This window comes from Pieris rapae, chromosome 21, assembly GCF_905147795.1.
Source record: "Pieris rapae chromosome 21, ilPieRapa1.1, whole genome shotgun sequence".
In the NCBI taxonomy this organism is placed as follows: Eukaryota; Metazoa; Arthropoda; class Insecta; order Lepidoptera; family Pieridae; genus Pieris; species Pieris rapae.
The window spans coordinates 6,184,042-6,206,179 of NC_059529.1; the positions used below are offsets into that span (position 1 = coordinate 6,184,042).

At 32.1% G+C, this 22,138-nt stretch overlaps 4 protein-coding genes across 10 annotated transcripts in view; 2 read left to right on the top strand and 2 right to left on the bottom strand.

Moving 5' to 3' along the window:
- Positions 1-1,368: 1,368 nt before the first annotated feature.
- LOC111003680 (arginine--tRNA ligase, cytoplasmic) lies at positions 1,369-3,622 on the top strand. Its single transcript, XM_022274330.2, has one exon. It carries the CDS (start codon positions 1,491-1,493, stop codon positions 3,531-3,533), a length of 2,043 nt encoding a protein of 680 aa, XP_022130022.2. The 5' UTR covers positions 1,369-1,490; the 3' UTR covers positions 3,534-3,622.
- LOC111003689 (monocyte to macrophage differentiation factor 2) lies at positions 3,611-19,243 on the bottom strand. 2 transcript variants are annotated; one of them, XM_022274351.2, is made up of 5 exons: positions 18,940-19,243; positions 18,787-18,864; positions 18,083-18,273; positions 16,264-16,516; positions 3,611-6,230 (listed from the first exon to the last, which is right to left on the bottom strand). In XM_022274351.2, the coding sequence occupies exons 1-5, from the start codon at positions 18,949-18,951 to the stop codon at positions 6,042-6,044; spliced, it is 723 nt and encodes a 240-aa protein (XP_022130043.1). In that variant the 5' UTR covers positions 18,952-19,243; the 3' UTR covers positions 3,611-6,041. The 2 variants fall into 2 exon arrangements, with proteins under 2 accessions (XP_022130043.1, XP_022130034.1); XM_022274342.2 differs by having other exon boundaries at positions 18,787-19,243.
- Positions 19,244-19,769: 526 nt separating this feature from the next.
- Positions 19,770-20,924, bottom strand: LOC111003725 (BLOC-1-related complex subunit 6). The gene has a single exon (XM_022274388.2). It carries the CDS (start codon positions 20,657-20,659, stop codon positions 19,925-19,927), a length of 735 nt encoding a protein of 244 aa, XP_022130080.1. The 5' UTR covers positions 20,660-20,924; the 3' UTR covers positions 19,770-19,924.
- A 109-nt stretch (positions 20,925-21,033) lies between these two features.
- The window catches only part of LOC111003780 (ATPase family AAA domain-containing protein 2), a 28,299-nt gene continuing 27,194 nt past the window's right edge, over positions 21,034-22,138 (top strand). For 3 of the 6 annotated variants that reach the window (XM_045632863.1, XM_045632865.1, XM_045632866.1), the window contains exons 1-2: positions 21,190-21,532; positions 21,914-21,992. In XM_045632863.1, the coding sequence (XP_045488819.1) occupies positions 21,440-21,532; positions 21,914-21,992 (172 nt within the window). In that variant the 5' untranslated portion in view covers positions 21,190-21,439. The other 3 variants (XM_045632864.1, XM_045632867.1, XM_045632868.1) reach the window with 3 other exon arrangements.

A 22,138-nucleotide genomic window follows, 5' to 3' on the forward strand; every position in this document is an offset into this window, starting at 1 on the left:
TTAATGACTTCTGACTTCGAATATTTAACAAGCATTATTCCTAGGTAAAAAAACGTATTTCATTAAAATTTTGTTTGTTGATTTAAATTTTGATATTTAAATTAAACTATTAGATCTACTTTGACATAATTTAACATTTGTTCAACAGCATATAAAATAATCAACAGACATATTATATAGACTCGGAGATAGTAACACAAAATATGTGGGTAAAAAAATAATACTGATTTTCGGCGGTATGGCGGTTTATTCTAAAATATGGCATGGTGATATTCATTAATGGCTGGAGGACGATGATTAACAGTACAAAAGTTAGCCTGGTAAAAATGCTTGTCCTTTTCTATTAACGCATTCGAGTCGGGCTATGGCGGGCTGTAAGTCACACCGGAGAAGTTGTGGCATGACACTACCGCCTCTTATTTTTTTATTATCTATTATCGGAAAATTCTTGAATTTTTGACACTCGTAATTAATCCGACGACTTCGACTAATGCCGATTTTCTTTTTCATTTCATTGCGTATTAAGACCCTGAAGAACAGCCATACTGGCGGTTGTACCTATGACTCAGTATTTTGTATCACTATCTCCCGGTCTAATATTATCTTATTAAAAAAAAACTATCATTGACTCTTGACATCACTGCAGTATGGAAACTTTTTTTTTAATGTAAATAGATTGGAAAACATTAATTAATGGAAAAATTCTACGAAAGACTAGGCGGTATGGTCGAAAAAAATAAAAAAATAAATTGAAAACATTAAATTAAATCAATGTCGCTACAACCTTTTTTGGTCTGGCCCTTAGATGTGCTGTACCTATTTCTCAGTGATGCCAACTAAGAGGTTTTCCAAGTTTAGCGGGAAACATGATGTCCAGGGGCTTTTTAGGGGTTAAATTTTATTTAGGGGGTACTTCAAAAAATTGACGAAAACGCAAAACAATGTCTCCCAAGAAAAGTTAGGAATAACTGAATTTAAAGATATAAAAGTTAAGAGATAAAAAAATTAGAATCGTTTCATCTGATTATTATTATTAGGTGATTAACATATATAAATATGTAAAATGTATTCACATAAGTACAACAGCAATTTTTACTACTTAAACGTCTTTTTAATTCCTATTTAAAATCACGTATAACCAAGTGAACAACAAAATTTTAGGGGTTTTTAGATCAACATTTAGGGGCATTTTAAGTTGGTCATAGGGGGAACATTTTGTAGGAGTTGGCATCACTGCTGTTTCATGATCATTTTTTTATCATTTGTCAATTAAATAGGCTAATAATAGGTCATCAGCGTCCTGTGCTCTACTTCTTCGGTGTTCTCTGTGGACTGTGGCTATAGATTAGTAAACTGTTGTCAGATGTCAATTGTCAAGACATGAAAACCGGAATCGGGAGCATTCGGCAATTCGGCATACCAAATGGCAAATATAAGAAATAGTACAGTAAAATAACCTCAACATTACGTTCCTCAGTTACTAATTGTATATGAATATGTCTGATACCGATTTAAAGTCAGTTGAAGCAAGAACTTTGGAAGCTGAAAAGGAAGCTCAGGCTATACAGGAAGAACTCGATAAACTTGTTCGAGGGGATCTCAGCTACACGTCTCATCCTCAAATTGTAAAATTACTTTCTGAAAATGAGAAATTGAAACATCGCTTAGCGATTCTCGAAAATGCAATTAAAACAGCAAGTTCTGAAGTCATGAAGCCTCCCAAAAAAAGACCAACGTTAATTAGTAATATTAAATCAATAGAAGGCACCATATGTGTCGTTGATGAATTAAAGAAAATTTTTACGATTGCGATTCAGTCAGCTTATCCCGATTTAGAGGACCTACCTGTTGTCATCACTCTTTCTGGCAATAATCCTAAGTTTGGAGACTACCAATGTAATTCTGCTATGCCTATTTCACAATTATTAAAAGCTAAAAATATCCAAACCAATCCAAGAGAGGTTGGAAATAACATATTGATAAAAACACCTTCATCACCACTGATTCAAAAACTGGTCGTAGCCGGTGCAGGATTCTTGAATATATATTTAAATAAACTTTTTGTAGAACATGTTCTGAACAGCATTCTTAGATTTGGAGTGAAACCACCTCCGGTAAAGCGAAACAGGATTGTTGTGGATTTCTCTTCACCAAATATTGCTAAAGAAATGCATGTTGGTCACTTAAGATCAACTATTATTGGGGACAGCATATGTCGTGTATTAGAATTCCTGAACCATGATGTCCTTCGTATAAATCATCTTGGTGACTGGGGCACACAGTTTGGTATGCTTATTGCACACTTACAAGACAAGTTCCCTGATTACAAAACTCACTCACCACCTATATCTGATTTACAAGCATTTTATAAAGAATCAAAGAAGAGGTTTGATGAAGATGAAGATTTCAAAAAGAGGGCATATGCTTGTGTAGTTGAACTACAATCTGGACACCCAGATTATACAGCAGCATGGAAACTTATATGTGAAGTGTCTCGGCAAGAATTTCAAAAGGTTTATGACAGGTTAGATATCAAAATTATAGACCGTGGTGAGTCATTTTATCAAAGCAGGATGGATACAATAGTAAAAGAATTGAAAGAGAAGGGTTTGGTGGAGGAAGATGAAGGCAGGTTAATTATGTGGAGCAGTACTGAACAAACTGGAATACCATTAACAATTGTAAAGTCTGATGGAGGATATACTTATGATACATCTGATATGGCAACAATAAAGCAAAGAGTTGAAGAAGAAAATGGTGATCGGCTCATTTATGTAACTGATGTTGGTCAATATACTCATTTTGCCACCATTGAAGCTTGTGCTAGACGGGCAGGTATTCTAAAAGATGGGCAGAAAATTGAACATGTTGGATTTGGAGTAGTTTTGGGTGAAGACAAAAAGAAATTTAAAACTAGATCTGGTGACACAATAAAACTAATTGACCTTATGGATGAAGGTTTAAAGAGAGCTCTTGATAAATTGGTTGAGAAAGGCCGTGACAAGGTGCTTACTCCAGAAGAATTAAAGCAAGCACAAGAAGCTGTAGCATATGGCTGTATTAAATATGCAGATCTTTCACACAACAGAATTAACGATTACATCTTTTCTTTCGACAAAATGTTAGATGACAAAGGAAATACTGCTGTCTATTTATTGTATGCATTGACTAGGATCCAGTCAATATCGAGAACAGCTCAAGTTTCTTTAGATACTTTGATGATGAAATTTGAAAAGTCTGGGATAAAGTTAACTCACGAAGCTGAATGGAAGCTGGGCAAAGTCCTCTTGAGGTTCCCAGAAGTGATTCTAAAAGTAACAAATGATTTATATTTACATAGCTTATGTGAATACTTATATGAAATATCATCAACATTCACAGAATTTTATGATAAGTGCTACTGTGTAGAGAAAGACAAAACTGGCAATGTTATCAAAATTTTCTATGAAAGGCTAATGTTATGCGAAGTAACTGCCCGTATCATGACTAAATGTTTTGAAATATTAGGAATTAAAACTGTTTCTAAAATGTAGGAAAATATTTTCTGTATACCATTTTATACATATTACTGTTAACTTAATTTATTAAGTGTGAATAAAATACCTTCAAATAATTGTAAAAGTTTTAATGAGTTCCCAAAAACCTCTAAAAAACTATACCACCGTCCATATCAAGGTAACATGATTGTATGAAGTAACACTACTTTATAAAAATACAGAATTATCACTACTATAACAAATATTAAAATAACACTGGTTCAGGAAGGATATGAAAACCACAAAAATATTTTTTTATACAAGGTGAAAAGTGTACTAGATTGAATACAAATTTTCATACGGGAGACAACTTTGTACTAGGATTAAAAATACCTTTTTGATCATGTCACATGAGAAATGTTAAAACAATAAATAATTATTCACATTTTTAATATCTGGAAGACCGATTAAAAATAATCAGTAATCAATTCCTGTATAAATTGGGAATCTTTTGTAATATAAACTGCATAAAAAATTAAATGGGCGTAATGTTATATACCAATAGATTAAATTTCTCACTCGTAAGTAATGCATAAATAATATAAACTCAGGTCTATTTTATATCGCGTCCAATGCTTTGCTATGACTTAAATTACCCTGTCTCCTATACAGCGTATTACAAACTCATGAATTAACATATAATAAACATCGCATGGGGTAAAAATAAACACCTAATTGCATTAAATTCGGCAAATTTGACTAGAAATAGTGGATACGATCCATATCAGCAATAGAAATGCCCATGTTACTTGCAGTACGATATATTGTTGGTGATTATAATCAAGAGTCCAAAAACATCGTAATTGGTGACAAGTATTTTAGAGATTCCATTTTAAATACAAACAGTATACGCTCCATGACCAAGCATCTATTGTTTAGAAATGTATTCTTTTCAAAATACGGGACAGTGAAGAAATCACATACATATTCATCCGACCTATAAGTCATTCCAGATTAAAGACAATTGCGTTAGCAATACTTTAACATCCACAATCAACATTGACTTACTTGAACTGTATGCAAATTAGAGAGCCTAAAACAATACTTTAAAAAATCAAAGATTATACATCGGTAATTGTTAGATCCTTATATATTGCAATTCCCTTATTAAAGCTAAATAAATGTTACTGAGATTCATGGAAATATGGAGATACGTCTTCTCCTCCACTATGGAAGTCTTAAAACACTACAATGATTGAGCAATCGCTATCAAATTAGTTAAATCTAAGGAATAGTTACCTTGCGAATGAGGATTCAAATAATTTTGCTAACAACTAACATCAAACCACAAGCTAGTAGACAGACACAGTCTAATCTAAGGAAATATCGAATTGTATAAAAGTATTACTTACAGAAAAACTAGGATTCGTATAAGTATAGATAAACATCTCTAAAAATTCTAATACATATTAATTTAAATTCTCTAAAAAGGATTTGGTCTCAGATTCTGTAATACAACTACGATTTTAGAACAATAAGAATTCTTTAACAATATTTTACAAAATATACAAGAACAATCACTTTTAGATATCTATTTGGCGAAGGTCCATGTTTAAGTTTTAGATTAATTCATCATATATTCCAAAACGTATGTGACAATCGTGCCGAGTAATAAAAAGTGGTTACACTAAGCTTCTGCTAATAAATTATTGTGTATTACTATATCTCGTTTACAAGTTCATTAAAAAATTTACGGCATATACTTCCTGTATTATAAAACAATCAAGCCAATCAATAATTCATTAAATACTTCTCTAATGCGAGAAATACTAGATATTGTTTCTGACTAACAAAAACGTTTAAGATGAGTTACAAGCTCACGTTGATAAAAACAATAGTTCTTTCAAATCGAACCTTTGTGGATACGCTTTCTCCATGTTGAAGGGCCTCTTCAGTGCTTGAAAGAGCAGTAGAGTGGTTTGCAAACTATTGGTGTAATGCCAAAAAGTTTGAATATACATACTTTAAACCACATAATAGAGGATCGTCATAAGATCGCTAAATGCTTTTTTGTTCCTTCATTAGAACGCGTACTAAATGTATAAAAAATAAGTAAATGACGCATAGACAATGAAACCTATATTAATTTGCATAACTGCTACAAAGGCGTTTTGTACAGAATATAATACAACGCAAGAATAAATAGATTAAGTTTCATATTATCCTTGTAAAATGCGTCATTTATCATTTTGCGTGTACTCGTTACATCATACAGAAACCGCGAAACCATATGCAAACCGATATAGACCTTCAAGCTCGAATAACTTGCGTAACATTGCGATTAAAACATAAACATGGACTAAAACTAGACTAGAAAGAATTCAGAACAAAACCTATCCATAAAACTATATTAATCTTATATCGATAACATGCATTCAACGGAATAAATCGTCTTAGATCAATGAACGTTATTCAATAGACCCAATTGGCGTTCAAGACGAATTATCCTGTTATAGTTACAAAAATAGCATAGAGAGCTCAAATTGAGTTTGAATAGGGCAGTCTTTATTGGGTTTTGAGTTCGGGGAAGAGATGTCGCAGTATTGCCAGATAGTGAACGCTGGCAGCTAAGGCGACGAAGAGATGCCATATAGCATGGGCAAATGGTATGCGCCCGTCTGATTTGAAGAAGAACACTCCTATAAGGTACAACATACCGCCGAGTTTCAGATCTTGCATCGCTGGAAACTGGTGCTGAAAAATAATACATTCTATTAGAATACTGGCAACGCAAGACGCGAGTTACATACGCCATAGGAACTGTAAAACCAATTTCACTGTGACAAAATTTGACCATTTATTGCCAGATCTATTCTTCCTTCATTTAAGTACTGGCCGTAAATGTAAAATTAGAAGCATTTAATATGTATTTATTTTTTATCGACGTTCATAAGTGTACATTGTCTTACCTATGAATAAAAGATGTTCACTTTGACTTTAGCATATATACATATTATATCTTACACTATTTGTTACTAACCTAAATGATATTGAAAAGTAAAGTATGCGGAATATATTAAGATATTTGTTTAAAGTTTAACTAATATAAAATACATTATTCGATACATTACGTACTTACACGAAGTAAAATGTAAAGAGTGATTGTCTGGAAGAGATCGCTCAAAAGGCCGCCAGTTGATCTCCTTATATATAATTATTTTAATTTTACTATATTTCTATACTCGCAACCAAGTGTTTATAAATAAATAAATCATTATTTAAAGTGACGGACATTCCAAATTCAAAAGCGTTAAAGCAATAAAATAAATAAGAATAGAGTAATAATACGATAGACAAAATCAATACATATATGCAATTCGGTAGTTCCTTCAATATCTTTACGCGAGGTACAAAAACTAAAAATTTTGGGCAGCTATCGCTATATAATAATGTTTTGCCGCTGATTTTACTACAAAATCAGATAAAGGACTATCCGTTCCAACCTTATAACTATTTCGTGTTGTAATGTTATTTAAATTACTATAAAAAAACCATTTTAAAGTAATTATAGATATTAATCTCGCGAACAAACTATTGCGGCCGTGAACATACATTATTACTGTCGCTATAGGTCGTAAAAATGTAAACATGTTTTTTTATTTATGTGCATGCAAGACTGACATAAATTAATATTTATTACGATTTATCGACTTTAAACAAAATTTTACGTTTTCTGCAGCTCTACTATTAGTTTTTTTTATGTAACAGGAGGCAAACGGGCAGGGGGCTCACCTCATGTTAAGTGCTACCGCTGCCCATGGACAATCACATCGCCAGGAGGCTCACAAGTGCGTTGTCGGCTTTTATAAAACTGGTACGCTCTCTGTATTAGACGCACGTAAAATACGTGTTCGTCATGGAATTTTAAGAACATTTTTACACGCAATTTAGTACGTGGACAGTCTAATATAAAGATTATTGTATAAATGTGAATTTACTCTTAAGACCAAAATCTGTGAAAGTATATTTTACATGGGTCAATTAAGCTAAGTACTTTAATCCCATAGGATACGTAGCCAGAGTGCGTTTATATCATTACATACATCTACAGCTTATCTTAAAATCTAAAACCCTAAATAAGCCTTAGCATCTGTGCGTTGTTGATAGACAAGTCAGGCACATAATTCTGCCTTCGGTGACTTCAAGGGACGGAAGTGTTAACTGGGCCGAAAGAAAAATCAATTTGAGCGTGATTCGAAAAACCAACCCAAACTGAAAACTTAGGCAATTTTATCACACATGTTATAAAACAATCAGATATATATGAAATGTTATAGAATATACATATGTGAAAATGAGATGTGAAAGGCGCAACGTTAACCAAATCAAAGTGTTGAATATCAAACACACAAGTGGACACTTGGTATTAAAGAAGCCGCATGGATAAGCATCCGTGAATATACACTAAAAATACAGAATGATGTATAAAGAAAGTAATAATAGCAAATAATTAACACATTAAGGATTCTAAAACGATTTGGAAAGGGCCCTATGGACTGAAAATGTGCACCGACACAATCAGCAAACATACGATGATCACTCTGCAGTGGTTCCGTCCTACCCTTCAGGCGATTGACCACCCCCCGAAGGCCCAAGCCAAGCATCGAGTCTCATAGGAGACTCCCTTGCGCGAGTCGCGAGTAAGCCGCCAATTCAGGCCGAGTGAAGCTCGCCGAAACAGCCCGAGCTGAGTTGTAAAGGCTCTAAAGGCCAACAGCAAGATTATATTTAAAAAAACTGCAGTGGAAAAGGATTTTAGCAAGCAATTCATCACAAAATATATTTCTTAGTAGATACAAGTAAATTGCCCTAACTAGCCCGTCCATCACCTCAAGCTGAGCTCTACTTATCTACATGATCCTCAATTAAATGAAGCTCCATTTAATTGAGGATCATGTCGATGAAGGAAGGAAGTATTTATAGAATTCTTGTTTAAACATTTCATGTACGAATAGATCAAATTATTAACGCTGGTAATACCGTGTCACCGAGAAATAAACGTTATACGCTAACAGTTTAGATTCAAAATCGTATTTCATACTGTATTGGTCTAACAGTAGAAGGTAGGTATTGTTTTCTAAGTAAGTAGAAAGTAAGTAATTAAATTAATGCCCTAATACAATAAATTAATTAGAGCCCTGTTGGGTTGGTGGCGTCAGCATAAGTAAGATGTACGCCAATGGAATTTCTGTTTGCACATTTAACATTCGCTGGAACGGTGAAGGAAGATATCGTGAGGACACTGGCTTGCCTTAGACTCAAAAAGTCGACGGCTGTGTCAGGCACAGAAACCTGATAACCGATTTCCCTATTAGATGGACAAGATCATGAAACAGATACAAAAATCTGGGGCCTAGAAATTTTGTAGCGCCACTGATGTATTTCTAAGAAACAATTTTTGATTGCTAAGCGAAATTATTGACATTAAAATACTACACCTCTATCGTTAAAAAATATCTTTTATACAATGTTGGCAATGTATCCCGGCTGGAATTTTTTATATTATTTGGAAAAAAATGTTTAATGTTATTCCAGGGGGTTTTTGCGTTATACATACGTACACAAAAAATACTTTTTATAGTATTAGTTTGTATTAAGTCTTATTCTAATTATATTGTTAATATAATAAGACTGTAATGATTTCAAGGGAAAACTGATTTTTAAAGCTGAGGTGCCTTTCTAGTTCGAGACAGTATTTAGACCATAATTTTTGAAAATTAATACGACATATACATGTCTATTTTTATATGGATGACTGTGCGGTTTTTTTTTAAATTAATCTATCTGGATCTATCTCTTCGAAAAATGTGTGCGTGTAGTGTACATACGTAAGAAGTGAAACTTCTTTATGAACTTGTTTTCAAAAAATGATATGTAACTTTACAGAAATTGGTTAAATAAAGTTTAATGAGATAAAGTTTAACACAAGGCTTTTATTATCATAGACGTAAATACAAATAATACAATAATTTCATTTCACCTTATTCCTACAAAGATTATTACCGAATTTCATTAATTGTAATAAAATTATTACTATCATTGTTAACCGACATGGTATCCCTACTCCACTGATAAAAGTAATCTTCGAATCCACCGTCGTAGGGACGATAAATTTATTTTCAACGCCGATAATGAAGTTTCACTTCAATAAACGATCTATTATTATAATACAAGCTCCTCATTCGATTGCCAAGGTGTATTAAGATATATGTGCACATATATTGAACGGCACTATCGTAACACGAACCCAGACTATAACACCGCATAAACAACAGAAATTATCTACATGAAACAACTTAAGTGAAGCCTTCGTGAACGCTTGTTTGGTTCCTCTGTAATAGGATTAATTCACTTCGGTGAATCAACATACTGATCGATATAATTATAGCAACGTCAAGACTGAACTATTCAGTAGGTATAGAATCTAATATATATATATATCTATAATACGTATTAGTAGTATCGTATGTTAGTATCTACTTAACCAATTATAGACGAATTTTCAGTACTAAGTAGTAAATGCCATAGACATTTTTGTGTTCTACAATTATAATAAAGAATAAACTTTCGTTTACAAGAAGCCAAGCCTACGAGTGCCTTTACCAAAATCAATATATCCGGCTCAACATATAATTGGAATTAATACGTTTCACGAAAATAACATATTCTGTATGTTCAGACATGTCTAGGAACATATTTCGTTTATTATAAAATATTTTAGGAAATTGAGGGTCGTATAATAAAATTCCACTTTTCAATCTTGTAACATACTATGACTTCCTTGTTACCCAACATATATACAGATTAAAGAAGCCCAGAAAGTTAAACTACGTAAATTGACTGATTTATGTGCTAGCATTACTGTGCGGTTTCGTAGGCTTTGTTGTAAATAGAACGGTCAAGGTTTCGCCGAGATAAGTGGGACCTTTGAACTTTTGAACAATACTGTATAAAATTCCTATAAAAATGTATGAAAAGCAAATTTTGTAGTGGATACAAATGTAGAGATTATATTTAAGACTTTTCGTAGAGAATGTGGATATAAAAATGATATATAATATTAATCATAAAAACAATCAAGTACTAAAAAAGAGCAAATGGAAAAAATTACTTACTCGACTTATGTAACCTAACATTAGTTAAGTTACATATATTATATATATTTACTAAATAACTTGAAGTGTAAACCAAATGTTATGAATTATCGCACACTTGAAGCCAAAATGAGCCTTTAGTTCCAAAAAGAAGAAGCCTTTAGACCAAAAATTTCGCATAAAACTACACATATTGAAATCAAAGTGACTTAGATTTAAAAACACTTAAATAAGCCAAGTACATTTTTTGTTAATGCGTTGCAACCCCACTCCCTAATTTTACGTTAGTAATAAGCTCATTATTAAACGATTAAAGCCGGTTGACACCCAGAAAAAGTGACATATATTTGAACATATGTCAAGTTCTCAGAACTCCCGAATCAAAAACAAATTGTTGTTTATGCTGTCTAATTATATTTTATTGTTATTGAAATATACGAGCAATTTACAGTAACTACTTTCAGCAACTATACCGTGTATACGGCTTTTACAGTATCAAAAGGAAATGAAGATTATGTTCATTTTTTCATAGTCCGCTTATTTATATTGGATGACCTACTTTCTGCAATGACTTTTGAATACGGCTTCCCATTCAACCACTTCAACTAAATAAGAATGAATCTGTAAATGGATTTAAAAAATTATAATTAATGTAATTGTATATGGTATATAAGGGTCGATCGAGTCCAAGTATGTCTTTATGTAACGAAAATCATTAGATTTTGACGCATTAGTTCACACTAAGGATTACGCGTAGACTATACAAAGTAGAGTCTAACATTGTTTGCGGGTCGTCTAGAAGGTCATAGACAATATCTGCTTTCAAAACTGTCAAATAAGTGTTTGCTCAAGTAGTGCTAAGAGTAATACCAGAAGAGTACAAGTGCACTTTATTTATATTATTTAAAGCATTACACCCGATACGTAGAAACGAAAGTCATAAATACTAGCAAAATTTGTTTTTTTTATTTGAAGTTGATTTTTTTTCAGTAACCTTTTTTCTTTGAAATATTAATTATTTATTAGTTATTTTAAATGTTAAGTTCCAGTTTTCTTTAGATTGATTATCTATGTAATCTGTTTTGGATTCCTATATTGTCTAAAACTGTTATGATTGTCATACCGTATGATGTGGAGTACTTTAATAAATACATTACATATATGCAAAATCTATAATTATTATCTAATTACACATCACTTGCGCCTTGATTATCCTTCAATACATCTTCAGCCTTGACATATGCCAAAATTTGAATCCATTTAACGGATGCAGCCTATCATGAAATTTGGTATGACGATGCGAATTATGAGCTCACTACACTTCATGTAATAGAGGCGACGATAGCATGTATGTATGTATGTACCGTGTTTTATCACGGGGTCAAGGTTCATGACTGAGATGAAAACTGTTCACGCTTCAATCATTCCTTGTTCCTAATATATTAATGACTGTACAGCTGTTGCTTATCTTATACAGCAGATATAGATTCCTCTTCTATTTTTTTATATACTGTACTTCTAAATTTTTCTGAGCACGTTTAATGAAAAAATATGATAAATTGTATAAGTTAGCGGTAGCTGTAAGATCAGGTTTGGCTTTATTTCTTTTAATTAGAAGCACGAATTGCGCTCTTTATTCAGTAACTAATCATCGTCTATGTGGTTTGATTTCTGTGACATCAAAATATAAACACTTATTTACTGTAAATTTTTATATACAGGGCGTCCCACGGCGATGCCACACGGAGGGAAAGTACCTTAAATATTAATGATAGGATATTTTACTGAAAGAAGACATCGTTTAATTTTTAATAATAAGTAGAACTGCATTCACAGATTTTTTTAAAATTTCCTACCTCAACCGGGAATCGAACCCGCCAAATGTGACAGTAAAATTACATGTATTTTATAATAGCGTTTGAAAGGGCTACTCATAAGCATTATTTTTTCCTTAATAACCTAGCATATTAAATGAAACTAAAAACATAAAATTTTACATTTTATTAAAAAAAATAATTTATCAAATGCTCAAAATGTGATCCGTTCTGTTGTATACAAATTCTCACTCTTTTAATAATTTCTCTCCCTGTCGATTTACTTATGTTTGCATGGTGGATGTTTGAAATAATACGTCTAAGTTCATTTTGTAACTCCTGCACACTGTTGTACCGGTTCCTGTAAACTAAATATTTTACATAACCCCATAAAAAAAAATCAAGTGGGGTTAGATCTGGGGATATCGGTGGCCATCTAATTTGTCCAAAAGTGCCGATCCAGGAAGGAAAATGTTCATTAAAAAAAAAGATTTAGTCAGACGACAGGGAGAGAAATTATTAAAAGAGTGAGAATTTGTATACAACAGAACGGATCAAATTTTGAGCATTTGATAAATTATTTTTTTTAATAAAATGTAAAATTTTATGTTTTTAGTTTCATTTAATATGCTAGGCTGTTAAGGAAAAAATAATGCTTAAGAGTAGCACTTTCAAACGCTATTATAAAATACATATAAATTTACTGTCACATTTGGCGGGTTCGATTCCCGGTTGAGGTAGGAAATTTTTTAAAAATCTGTGAATGCAGTTCTACTTATTATTAAAAATTAAACGATGTCTTCTTTCAGTAAAATATCCTATCATTAATATTTAAGGTACTTTCCCTCCGTGTGGCATCGCCGTGGGACGCCCTGTATAAGTTATACACTACTAACTACCCTCAACTAATTTTAAGTTACTTTATTGTTTTCTTTTATATATTTAGATAGATGGATTAAATTAATTTAATTGTTAATTCAAAGTAGTTAATTACGATATATAAATATTTTTCAATAAAAAAAAATTGAGGTAATAGCATAATTATAAGAAAATATTCAAATAAAGATCCAAATGCCACAATTAATCAATTCATTAATTCATTCACAACACAATTAAAAAGAGCTCATTAATTTTTTTACGAAATTAGTATAAATCCATTTCTTAGTGGTTTGAACTAGATACCAAAACGGGTCGTGTAAGAATATAGAAGAACAATTTCAGCTGTAGGAAAGCCATTTCCGGTGTTTTTTTTTAATTTTCGCTCTTATACGTATTATACAGAAAGCGGAAAGTCGCGGGTTGGATACAAAAATGTTTGCAAGACTCGAGCCTATAAGAACGATTTTGAATTAATTAATTCGCCCTTGAGGCTCCATGTCAAGATGTCAAGTCAAGAATAGCACTAGAAAATGTTAAAGATAATCTCACTGCAGGTCTGTATTTTTAGCTCTTACTAATAACACGCGCTATATTAGTTCATATATAGCTAGTCTGGACATAAATACATAGAAACTTTTTTTATTTAACTTTTTAATTATTTTGAATTTGGAACACTTATATTTAAAAACTTTGGAATTTGTTCAATTACACATAGTTCAAGATCCCAGGGCCGCCAGACGTCACGTATTTTCTGACGGATGAAATGTGGACGATTGGGTGTTAGTAATTAGTATGTACTATGATCGTATACCTGCTAGCTTGGTCAAACGGCCAATTTCCAGGTATCAGGTAATCAAGATACACAAAAACATTACTTACTTCACGTAAATTCTCATGGCTGATTTTTATATATGTTTTCGAGTGTATAGTTAAAACTAATTTTCAATACTCCCAGACACTTTCCGTCGGCCATATTGCTTGACAGACGCTTTAAGGGTCTCCAAATAATTAGTCAACTTCACGTTAATTCTGACGCTCCAATCCACGAAAACATAATATGTGAGATCTTGCTCTAACATATTATATTTTCGTGTTCATTATAAAATTGGAATACGGAATGGGGTGTTAAAGAAATTAGGATTTCATTGATAGCAAGGTGGGTATGGAGCCGTCGGACATATAGAGACTACTACATCCAAAAACATCAAAAGATTGGTGGTCACAATTGTCTAATACCAAAAAAGAACGGGGCGGATGCGTGCTGATAGAACTACAAATGCCTCTTTGACTAAAATAGTCAGTTTCACGAATTACTAAGGCATGAGGAACACTGCGAATTGATAACTAGATAAACTACGAAATTCTTCAAATCTATTATTAGTATTATTATTATTATTTTGTACGTCATGAAAGACGTCAGGAGCCACAGATGTTTTAACGACATATCATATTATATATTTGTTTGACGAAGGGTTACGATTAGTTATTATTAGCAATACCGGTAAATGTCAGATGTTTAAAATATTAATCTACACTAATATTACAAAGAGGAAAACTTTGTTTGTTTGATTGTAATGAATAGGCTCCTAAACTACTGGACCGATTTTAAAAATTCTTTCACCATTCGAAAGCTACATTATCCAGTAATATAGGCTATATTTAATTTTGAACAAAAATAGGGTTCCGTAAGATATTAGGGTTTTTCGGACACAAGGTGTAAAAAATCAACCAAAAAAATAACAAAAGGGGGTAGCATAGCAAAATGTTCCATGTTGGCATGTTCTAAAAAGGTAGGCTAGGCATTAAGGAGAAACGAAGTTCGCGGAAGCAGCTAGTGTATAATATAGCTGAAATCGAACAGTATATATAACGTTTTATAGAGATTTAAAGAACATATAAGTTTTGTTATAATAAAATCTGTTTGCTATTTAATTGGCTGTGTAGTATCTTTTCATATTTTTCAAATACATTTGTAAAACTTCGCTTTGAATATTTGTATATCTGCAAAATGGTTTCTAAAATTCAAATACCGGGAAATCCTTTTACATATTTCTTTTATTTAAAAGCCCTTTTAACCGATTTAGTAATTTCTTGCAGATGTGAGGAAAAGTGTATGCAGTCAAATATGCATGTACATGTTTATACTATATATAAAACGCAGTATTTATATACGATTAAAAAAAAATCAATTTTTCAAGTAAAATCTTACTAATTATAATGTATGAAACAAGTATTATGCCAAGACAGTAAAAGTATTTATATTTTCGAGATAAATAACTCTTTAGATGAAACTGGGATGAAAGCCATTTGAACGTTAAACACAACACTAGCAAAAAGCCTACGGTGTGACTAGCTTAAGATTTAGAAACGAACCACTATCAAATCAATGTATACCAAATATTGTTAAAACTATTTTAAAAGTATGGAGTTTTTTGCCCGTTCTTTATAAAAAAAATAAAAAAATATTTTTAACTTTCAAAAGTGCCTGTTTAACAGGCCTAATTGAAATAAATTATTTGATTTTTACTTTGAAACATAGCGCTAAGTGATACGTCTGACTCCCGTATGGTAAAATCCTATACATATGCGCTCGTTTCTAAATTTCACACTTACGCCCGAACCCAATAATTAATCCACTATCTACGATTAAAGACAATCTGAGATGAGACCGTCACAGTCGATCGATCTCCTATCTGCACCCCGATAAGCAAACCATATTTGGCGACGGATATAATGCAATCTCTTCGCTCTTTACTAGATAGTAATCTAGTATAGATGGCTATTACAATCCGTCGATTGGTTATTGGCACACTTTAATATTTATGGGTATACATTAGGTTTGGGCACTTTTATATATTGGGTTTGGGCGTTTGAGACCTCAGCCTGCACTAAGAATAAAGCAGTTAAAAAGGAAGACTCATACACACAAAAGCAACATACATTAGACGTGAAAATGACGACAGCAGGACCCAGCCCCATGATAAGATACAGCAATAGCTCCAGCATCTTGTACCGCTCATGGAAGATCTGTTGGTAGGTGATGCCGAGGACTGCTAATAACCATATCGCCCATCTTAATTCCCTCAGCATCCAACAGGAGAGAGTCCCAACTGTCAGCCAGGGGAAGTACGAGCTCGCGATGAATATATAGATCATGGCACGATCGCATCGGTGAAGGAAGTGCTTCATTTTGCTGAAAGAGTTTCACATTTTAACGTATGAAGTATATCCACTATATTTGGTATATAATTTTTGTTAGAAATCAACGACTAATGTATGTTCAGTAAAATATATCACTAATATATATCATAATCATTAAAATGTAGTATAGAGCTGTTTACTAAAAAACAAAATCAAAAAATTATTTCCTAGCGGTATTTCCTCACAATCATTGAATTCAGTCTCAAAAAATATTTTATTCGTACCAAAAATATGGTAACTGGAAAACGTGTAATTTTCCCCATCTTAATATATATATTTCTTGTGTGCGTGTGTATGTGACTGAACTCCTCCTAAACGACTGGATCAATTTTGATGAAATTTTTTGTGTGTGTTCGTGGAAATTCGAGAATGGTTTAGATTCACAATTTTGTCCGCTGGACAATGTTTTTTTTAATTAATTAGTAGTTGTTGATTTTGGAATGTTTTACATTGGATCCGACAGCGCTACCATCGCACTGTCAAATTTTAAATAATATTCGAATTTTAATTTTAGTCTGTCCCGACAGTTAGCGCTGCGATCAAATTAAAAAAAAGTTTTGTTATCATTGTGTTATTGTAGACCATGTGCTGGATCGTTAGATATTGTCATAACATTTGAATAATAATTTTCATCAAAATGGTCCAGAATGTTTTAGCTCATTAAAAAAAGTTTGAAATTTTCAAATTAAAGACGTATAGACAGGACAACGTCTGTCGGATCCGCTAGTTTACTTATAAAATGTATTAAATCTATTTGCATAGTATTTAAATGTGCTCAAAGTACGCATTGTCTTTACGATCATATTAAGCCAGCCGTTTTCTATTAGAGTATTTTATCAACTCCCTAAGGTTTTAAATTATAATTCAGGTTAACCTAGATCCGCTTAAGTAATTGAATGTCGCATGTATCTTGAATACCAATTTGACATAAGAAATAAAACTCACGGAAAACGAATTCCGTTGCAAGAATTTACCTATTTGAATATTTTTAGCTTCAAACAATATCTCAATAGAATAATACAAATATTTAGAGAATTCGAACACTCCTCTAGGGATAATCAAATATGACTTATATACTTTCTATGTTATTAATTAGTATCTTTGAATAATTAAAATAGTGTTATCAAGAAAGCTAACAAGGCTAGACTTCTGATGCTATACACAAATTACTTATTGGAATTTTTTACTACTAAAGTACGAAATAATAAATGTATAGTCTTCTGTTGCAGGAATTATATATACATTTACAATAAGATATTGAACAAGATTACAAAATATTACTATTCAAAACTCAGATGGGTTAATGTGCTCAGAAAATTTTCTGTATAAAATTACTTTTACATATAGTTTGAGTTTTACATTTCTTTTGAAATACAAGTTTGTACATTTATTTATACACATTTTATATACAATTAGAGATAAAGACATACTACCCTACTTAACTATGAATTAAATAAAAATTACTGTAAACCAAACTACAGTATGTTATTACAATAATAATTTTCACTTTAAATTTAGTAATTTAGAGACACTGTGCATGTTTTTTTAGATTACTTACGTATTAGAACCACAACAGCATACAGAGTGGAAAGTTGTCGAAACTGCAAAAAGTAGGCAGAGAGCAAGTCCATAGACAATTGCCGCTATTGCTTGTGGTGCGTTTATGGAGCGTGTGAGTAGTTCCCTGGCACCGAAAGATGCAGGTGCAACACAAAGGGCATGTGTACAAACATTAGCTACATTTTCCACCTAAAACATAATACAAAATGGTAATTCTATAAATTGTATTAACATTATTGATATACAATACTCTAACCATGAGAATTGTGTTTTTGAGCATAGGTAATTTCAATTATTATATTATATAAGTTAAATAAAGCCTGTATAAACCTAATCTAAGCAATATTTATATCTATGTTGAACAAAGAAATAAAAAGTGATATAAAGGAGTTGATTATAAAATTTAAGCTATTTTTACTTACAGCTTGAAGACATTACGTGTTTGTTTTATTATTTTTTTTTAAGTAAAAAACCCACTTTGTGCTACTGATTTCTAAAGTTTTACCACAATTTAAAATTTAATGTGGATCACTAGTTAAGTCAAACTACATAATATCTAAAAAAGCTCTGGTAAAAAAAAGTATAGTAAGTACTAGTAAATAAATATTAGATACCAGGATGGCTACTAATGAAGCTTAGTATGTAAGCATAGAAACTATTTACTAAAATTAAATTATAATATTAAAAAAATAAGAAACTTACTTTGGTGGGAACATAAGCTTTGTTAGATGTAGCTCTTTCGTTTTTCCATTTAACAGACTTCAGCTTTTCCCAGGGAAACTCACAGTGAAAATAAAGGTTACTTTCATAAATCTTTGATTTAAACTTCATTATTATTACAGAAAACAAACTCACTACATCGCCCATGGTATACGTTTGGACCGACTATGAGATCGAGTCGAAATGGTCAAGAAACGACAAACCAAACACTTGTTGATTTAATTACATTGAATATCATGGTCATCATTAAAATTACATTTTATGTTATATTTTTATAATACTACTTTTATAGAATAATCCCAAAATTCGTTCTTTAGAACACAACCACCCCACAAACAACAGGCTAAGTCTACTCAAAAGTCAATACTCCAGTAATCCAATACCGTCGAGACTGGAGAATCAACTGCGCCTGTCAGCTGTGGTCGAATAACGACAGAACGACTTTCGACTGTCAGTTTTCTGAAAGTTTCATGTGTCATTAAATTACTTGGTCTAGATGTCAGACGCCTGTAGCTCGGCCACTTGAACAACAGATAAAACACATGCAATAAATGCATTACTTTATTTTACATTAGTTTTAGGCCTCGGTGTGAAAAATTTCCTGACAAAAAGTATAATAAAGAATTACATAGTTATTTTTATTCAACAATAAATGAATTATTTTAAAATAATTAAATCTAATTTTACATTTGCTCAACCGGTGAAAAAAAAACATCGTGAGGAAACCGGCTTGCCTTAGACCCAAAAGGTCGAAGGCGTGCGTGAGGCACAGAAGGCTGATCACCTATTAGATTAGCAAATGCTCATGATACAGATACAGAAACCAAGGCCCAGAGCTAAAATTGCGCCATTGATTATTTTAATTATATCTTATTTTATAAGAATACTTCTAAAAAAATACAGTCTTTTTACTACAAAACTTAATGTATTTAAAACAAATGAATTTTCTTGTGTAGTCACATAAAACATTATTATACAATAGACAACTTCATACAAATTTATTTTTAATTTAAATTAATAAAAACATACTGCTCTGTTAAAATTATGTAAAACTTAAAAATAATACCCAAAATTGAAAATACTGAACAACTATCCTTAAAATATATGGAAGTATGTATACTTAAAAGTAACTTTCAAATATTTGTAATAATCTCTTTATTTCAGTGAGTCTATTTGCTTGTGCCTGAACCGGAATCATGGCTTGAGATACTTCTTCTCCTTTAGCCAGAATTGTATACATACTTTTTATATTATTGTCCATTGCATCACAAGTTTTTCCAACCGCATCTTTATATACATCCATGTTTTCAGCTGTTAGTGATGAATTAGAATGTAGAATGCTAGATAAGTTCTCTATAAGATTATCAACAGATTGTGCAATTTTTTGAGCTTCATGTTCTAAGTCATTCAGGACTGTTATATCTATCTGTCCTATCTGTGGTGCTAAAATTTGCCTGTATAGTTTACCAGAAGGTGTGCTTGATCGTGAAGCACTAGAACTGCCAAAGACGGGTGTTTCACCCTTTTTTGTTACTGGGCTTGATAGTTTTATCTTGAACTCTAAATCATCTGCTACATAATGGGTCATTTCACCTACATACCGAACATGCCCATCTATATCTAAGGGTATTTTGTCCTGTCTCCTGTTCTCTGATGGAAGATCGTATGGTCTTGATGGACCTGCTACTTTTGTTTCATCATTTTGTCCATTGTCTGAATGAAAAGATATTTCACTATAAGATGCGGTCATTTTAGCGGACATGTCATCATCCAAATCACCTTCACCATTAACATTGGATTTTTCATCACTGATAACTTTAGAATCAGTTGGCGATGCCTCAGAAATATCAGACATGGTCAGAAATAACAGCTAAATTCTTAGGATAACAATTTTTTGATGCAATATTTAACACTAAGTAATTGTTAAGCTAATTAACGAAAGTTTTGCTATTAATCATTACAATGCGTACTACGATGAAAACATAACAGTGGTTTATTTTCTCATCTCACAATTATTATATATTTCTCATTTACACAATTCTTATTTTGATTTTAATTTGCAAAATTACAAATATATGTTTTAATTTATAACATAAAGTGTCATTTATATTGACAACTGATAGTTCTTTTTCCCCTTTCTTGGCCTGCAGCACATGACGCCTGAGTGACGGTAATGAAATTGTATAGCTGTCAAGTGCTCAAAGTATTACAGTCTACATGTGTCAATATTGCGGGAAAAATTTGGCAGTATTCAATGAAAACAATGCAAGGCTATCGTAATTTTGTCACGTAAAGTAGAATTTTATCGCTAAAATAGGTATTGCTTAAAACTGCTCGTTTAAAGTTACTTTCTCACAGAAATTTAACGTGAAATGAGGTAAGCTTTAACAGTATCTCTATTAGGTTTTCATTTAACTTTTGACTCGTCACTGTGAACATAGTCGTTTAACATGGCGCTTACGAGTTACGACATGTGCGGAAGATAACGACCAGTCTTTGTCATTTTTGTTTCCATTAAACACTTGGTACTGAATTAAAACAAACTGTATGAGCTTCTTTAACGATTTTAGAACAGCTAGATAAAGGTTAAGTGTGTGTTAAGGGTGATATTTTGTGTGTAAACTCGCCTACTGCAATGGTTAAAACCAGACGTAGTAACGGAGAGAACGGGGAGGTTGAGGATGAAAATTACTCTCCAAACGAAGCTGCCAGTGTATCAGATGAGAAGGTGATGAGTTCCCATTAATGCAGAATGTTAGTGCATGGAATTTGCACTGTGCTTTCCTAGAAATACATCTTGAATGACTATTTCCTGTCCTTATTTCCTCAATAAGTAGGTATGTTCGGAATGCTCGAAGTTGCTAAAGCTTTTGCCCTCTCATTATGATTAAGCCATGTATGAAAGTATTGCTTTTTATATGTATCTTTTTATAGATGGTTTTTGTTGATCATGTAATTTTTCCAGTCCTGGGTGGGTCTTTTTTTTTAACAACTGGAATGTTGAAGCATGAATGTAGTCAAATCTAAATGAAAATTTTATTTGTTTGATCAATAGATAACTGAGAAAATAACATACCTTCAATAATTATAATAGAGTTTACATTTTCAGGCCTCTAATTGGTCTCAGAGGGAATTAAGAAGTAGTCATATTAAAGTTAAAAGGAAGATTCAACGTTGGCCAACAAAATGTAAGTTAAAATATATATTTTACCTAATAATAAATATTTATTTATAAAAATTAAATTAGCTTTGCATGACCAAAACAGATAGACATTATTTTACTTGATTGATCATTTATCAGTTAGCCATTGGCCATCAATTAAGTAGTCATCCC

Coding starts and splice junctions, on each gene's coding strand:
- LOC111003680 (XM_022274330.2), top strand. CDS start 1,491: ATGAATATGTCTGATACCGATTTAAAGTCAGTTGAAGCAAGAACTTTG.
- LOC111003689 (XM_022274342.2), bottom strand. CDS start 18,951: ATGGGCGATGTAGTGAGTTTGTTTTCTGTAATAATAATGAAGTTTAAA. Junction 18,274..18,786: donor AAGCTTATGTTCCCACCAAA/GTAAGTTTCTTA, acceptor ATTATGTTTTAG/GTGGAAAATGTAGCTAATGT. Junction 16,517..18,082: donor TGCTGTTGTGGTTCTAATAC/GTAAGTAATCTA, acceptor AAACTCTTTCAG/CAAAATGAAGCACTTCCTTC.
- LOC111003725 (XM_022274388.2), bottom strand. CDS start 20,659: ATGTCTGATATTTCTGAGGCATCGCCAACTGATTCTAAAGTTATCAGT.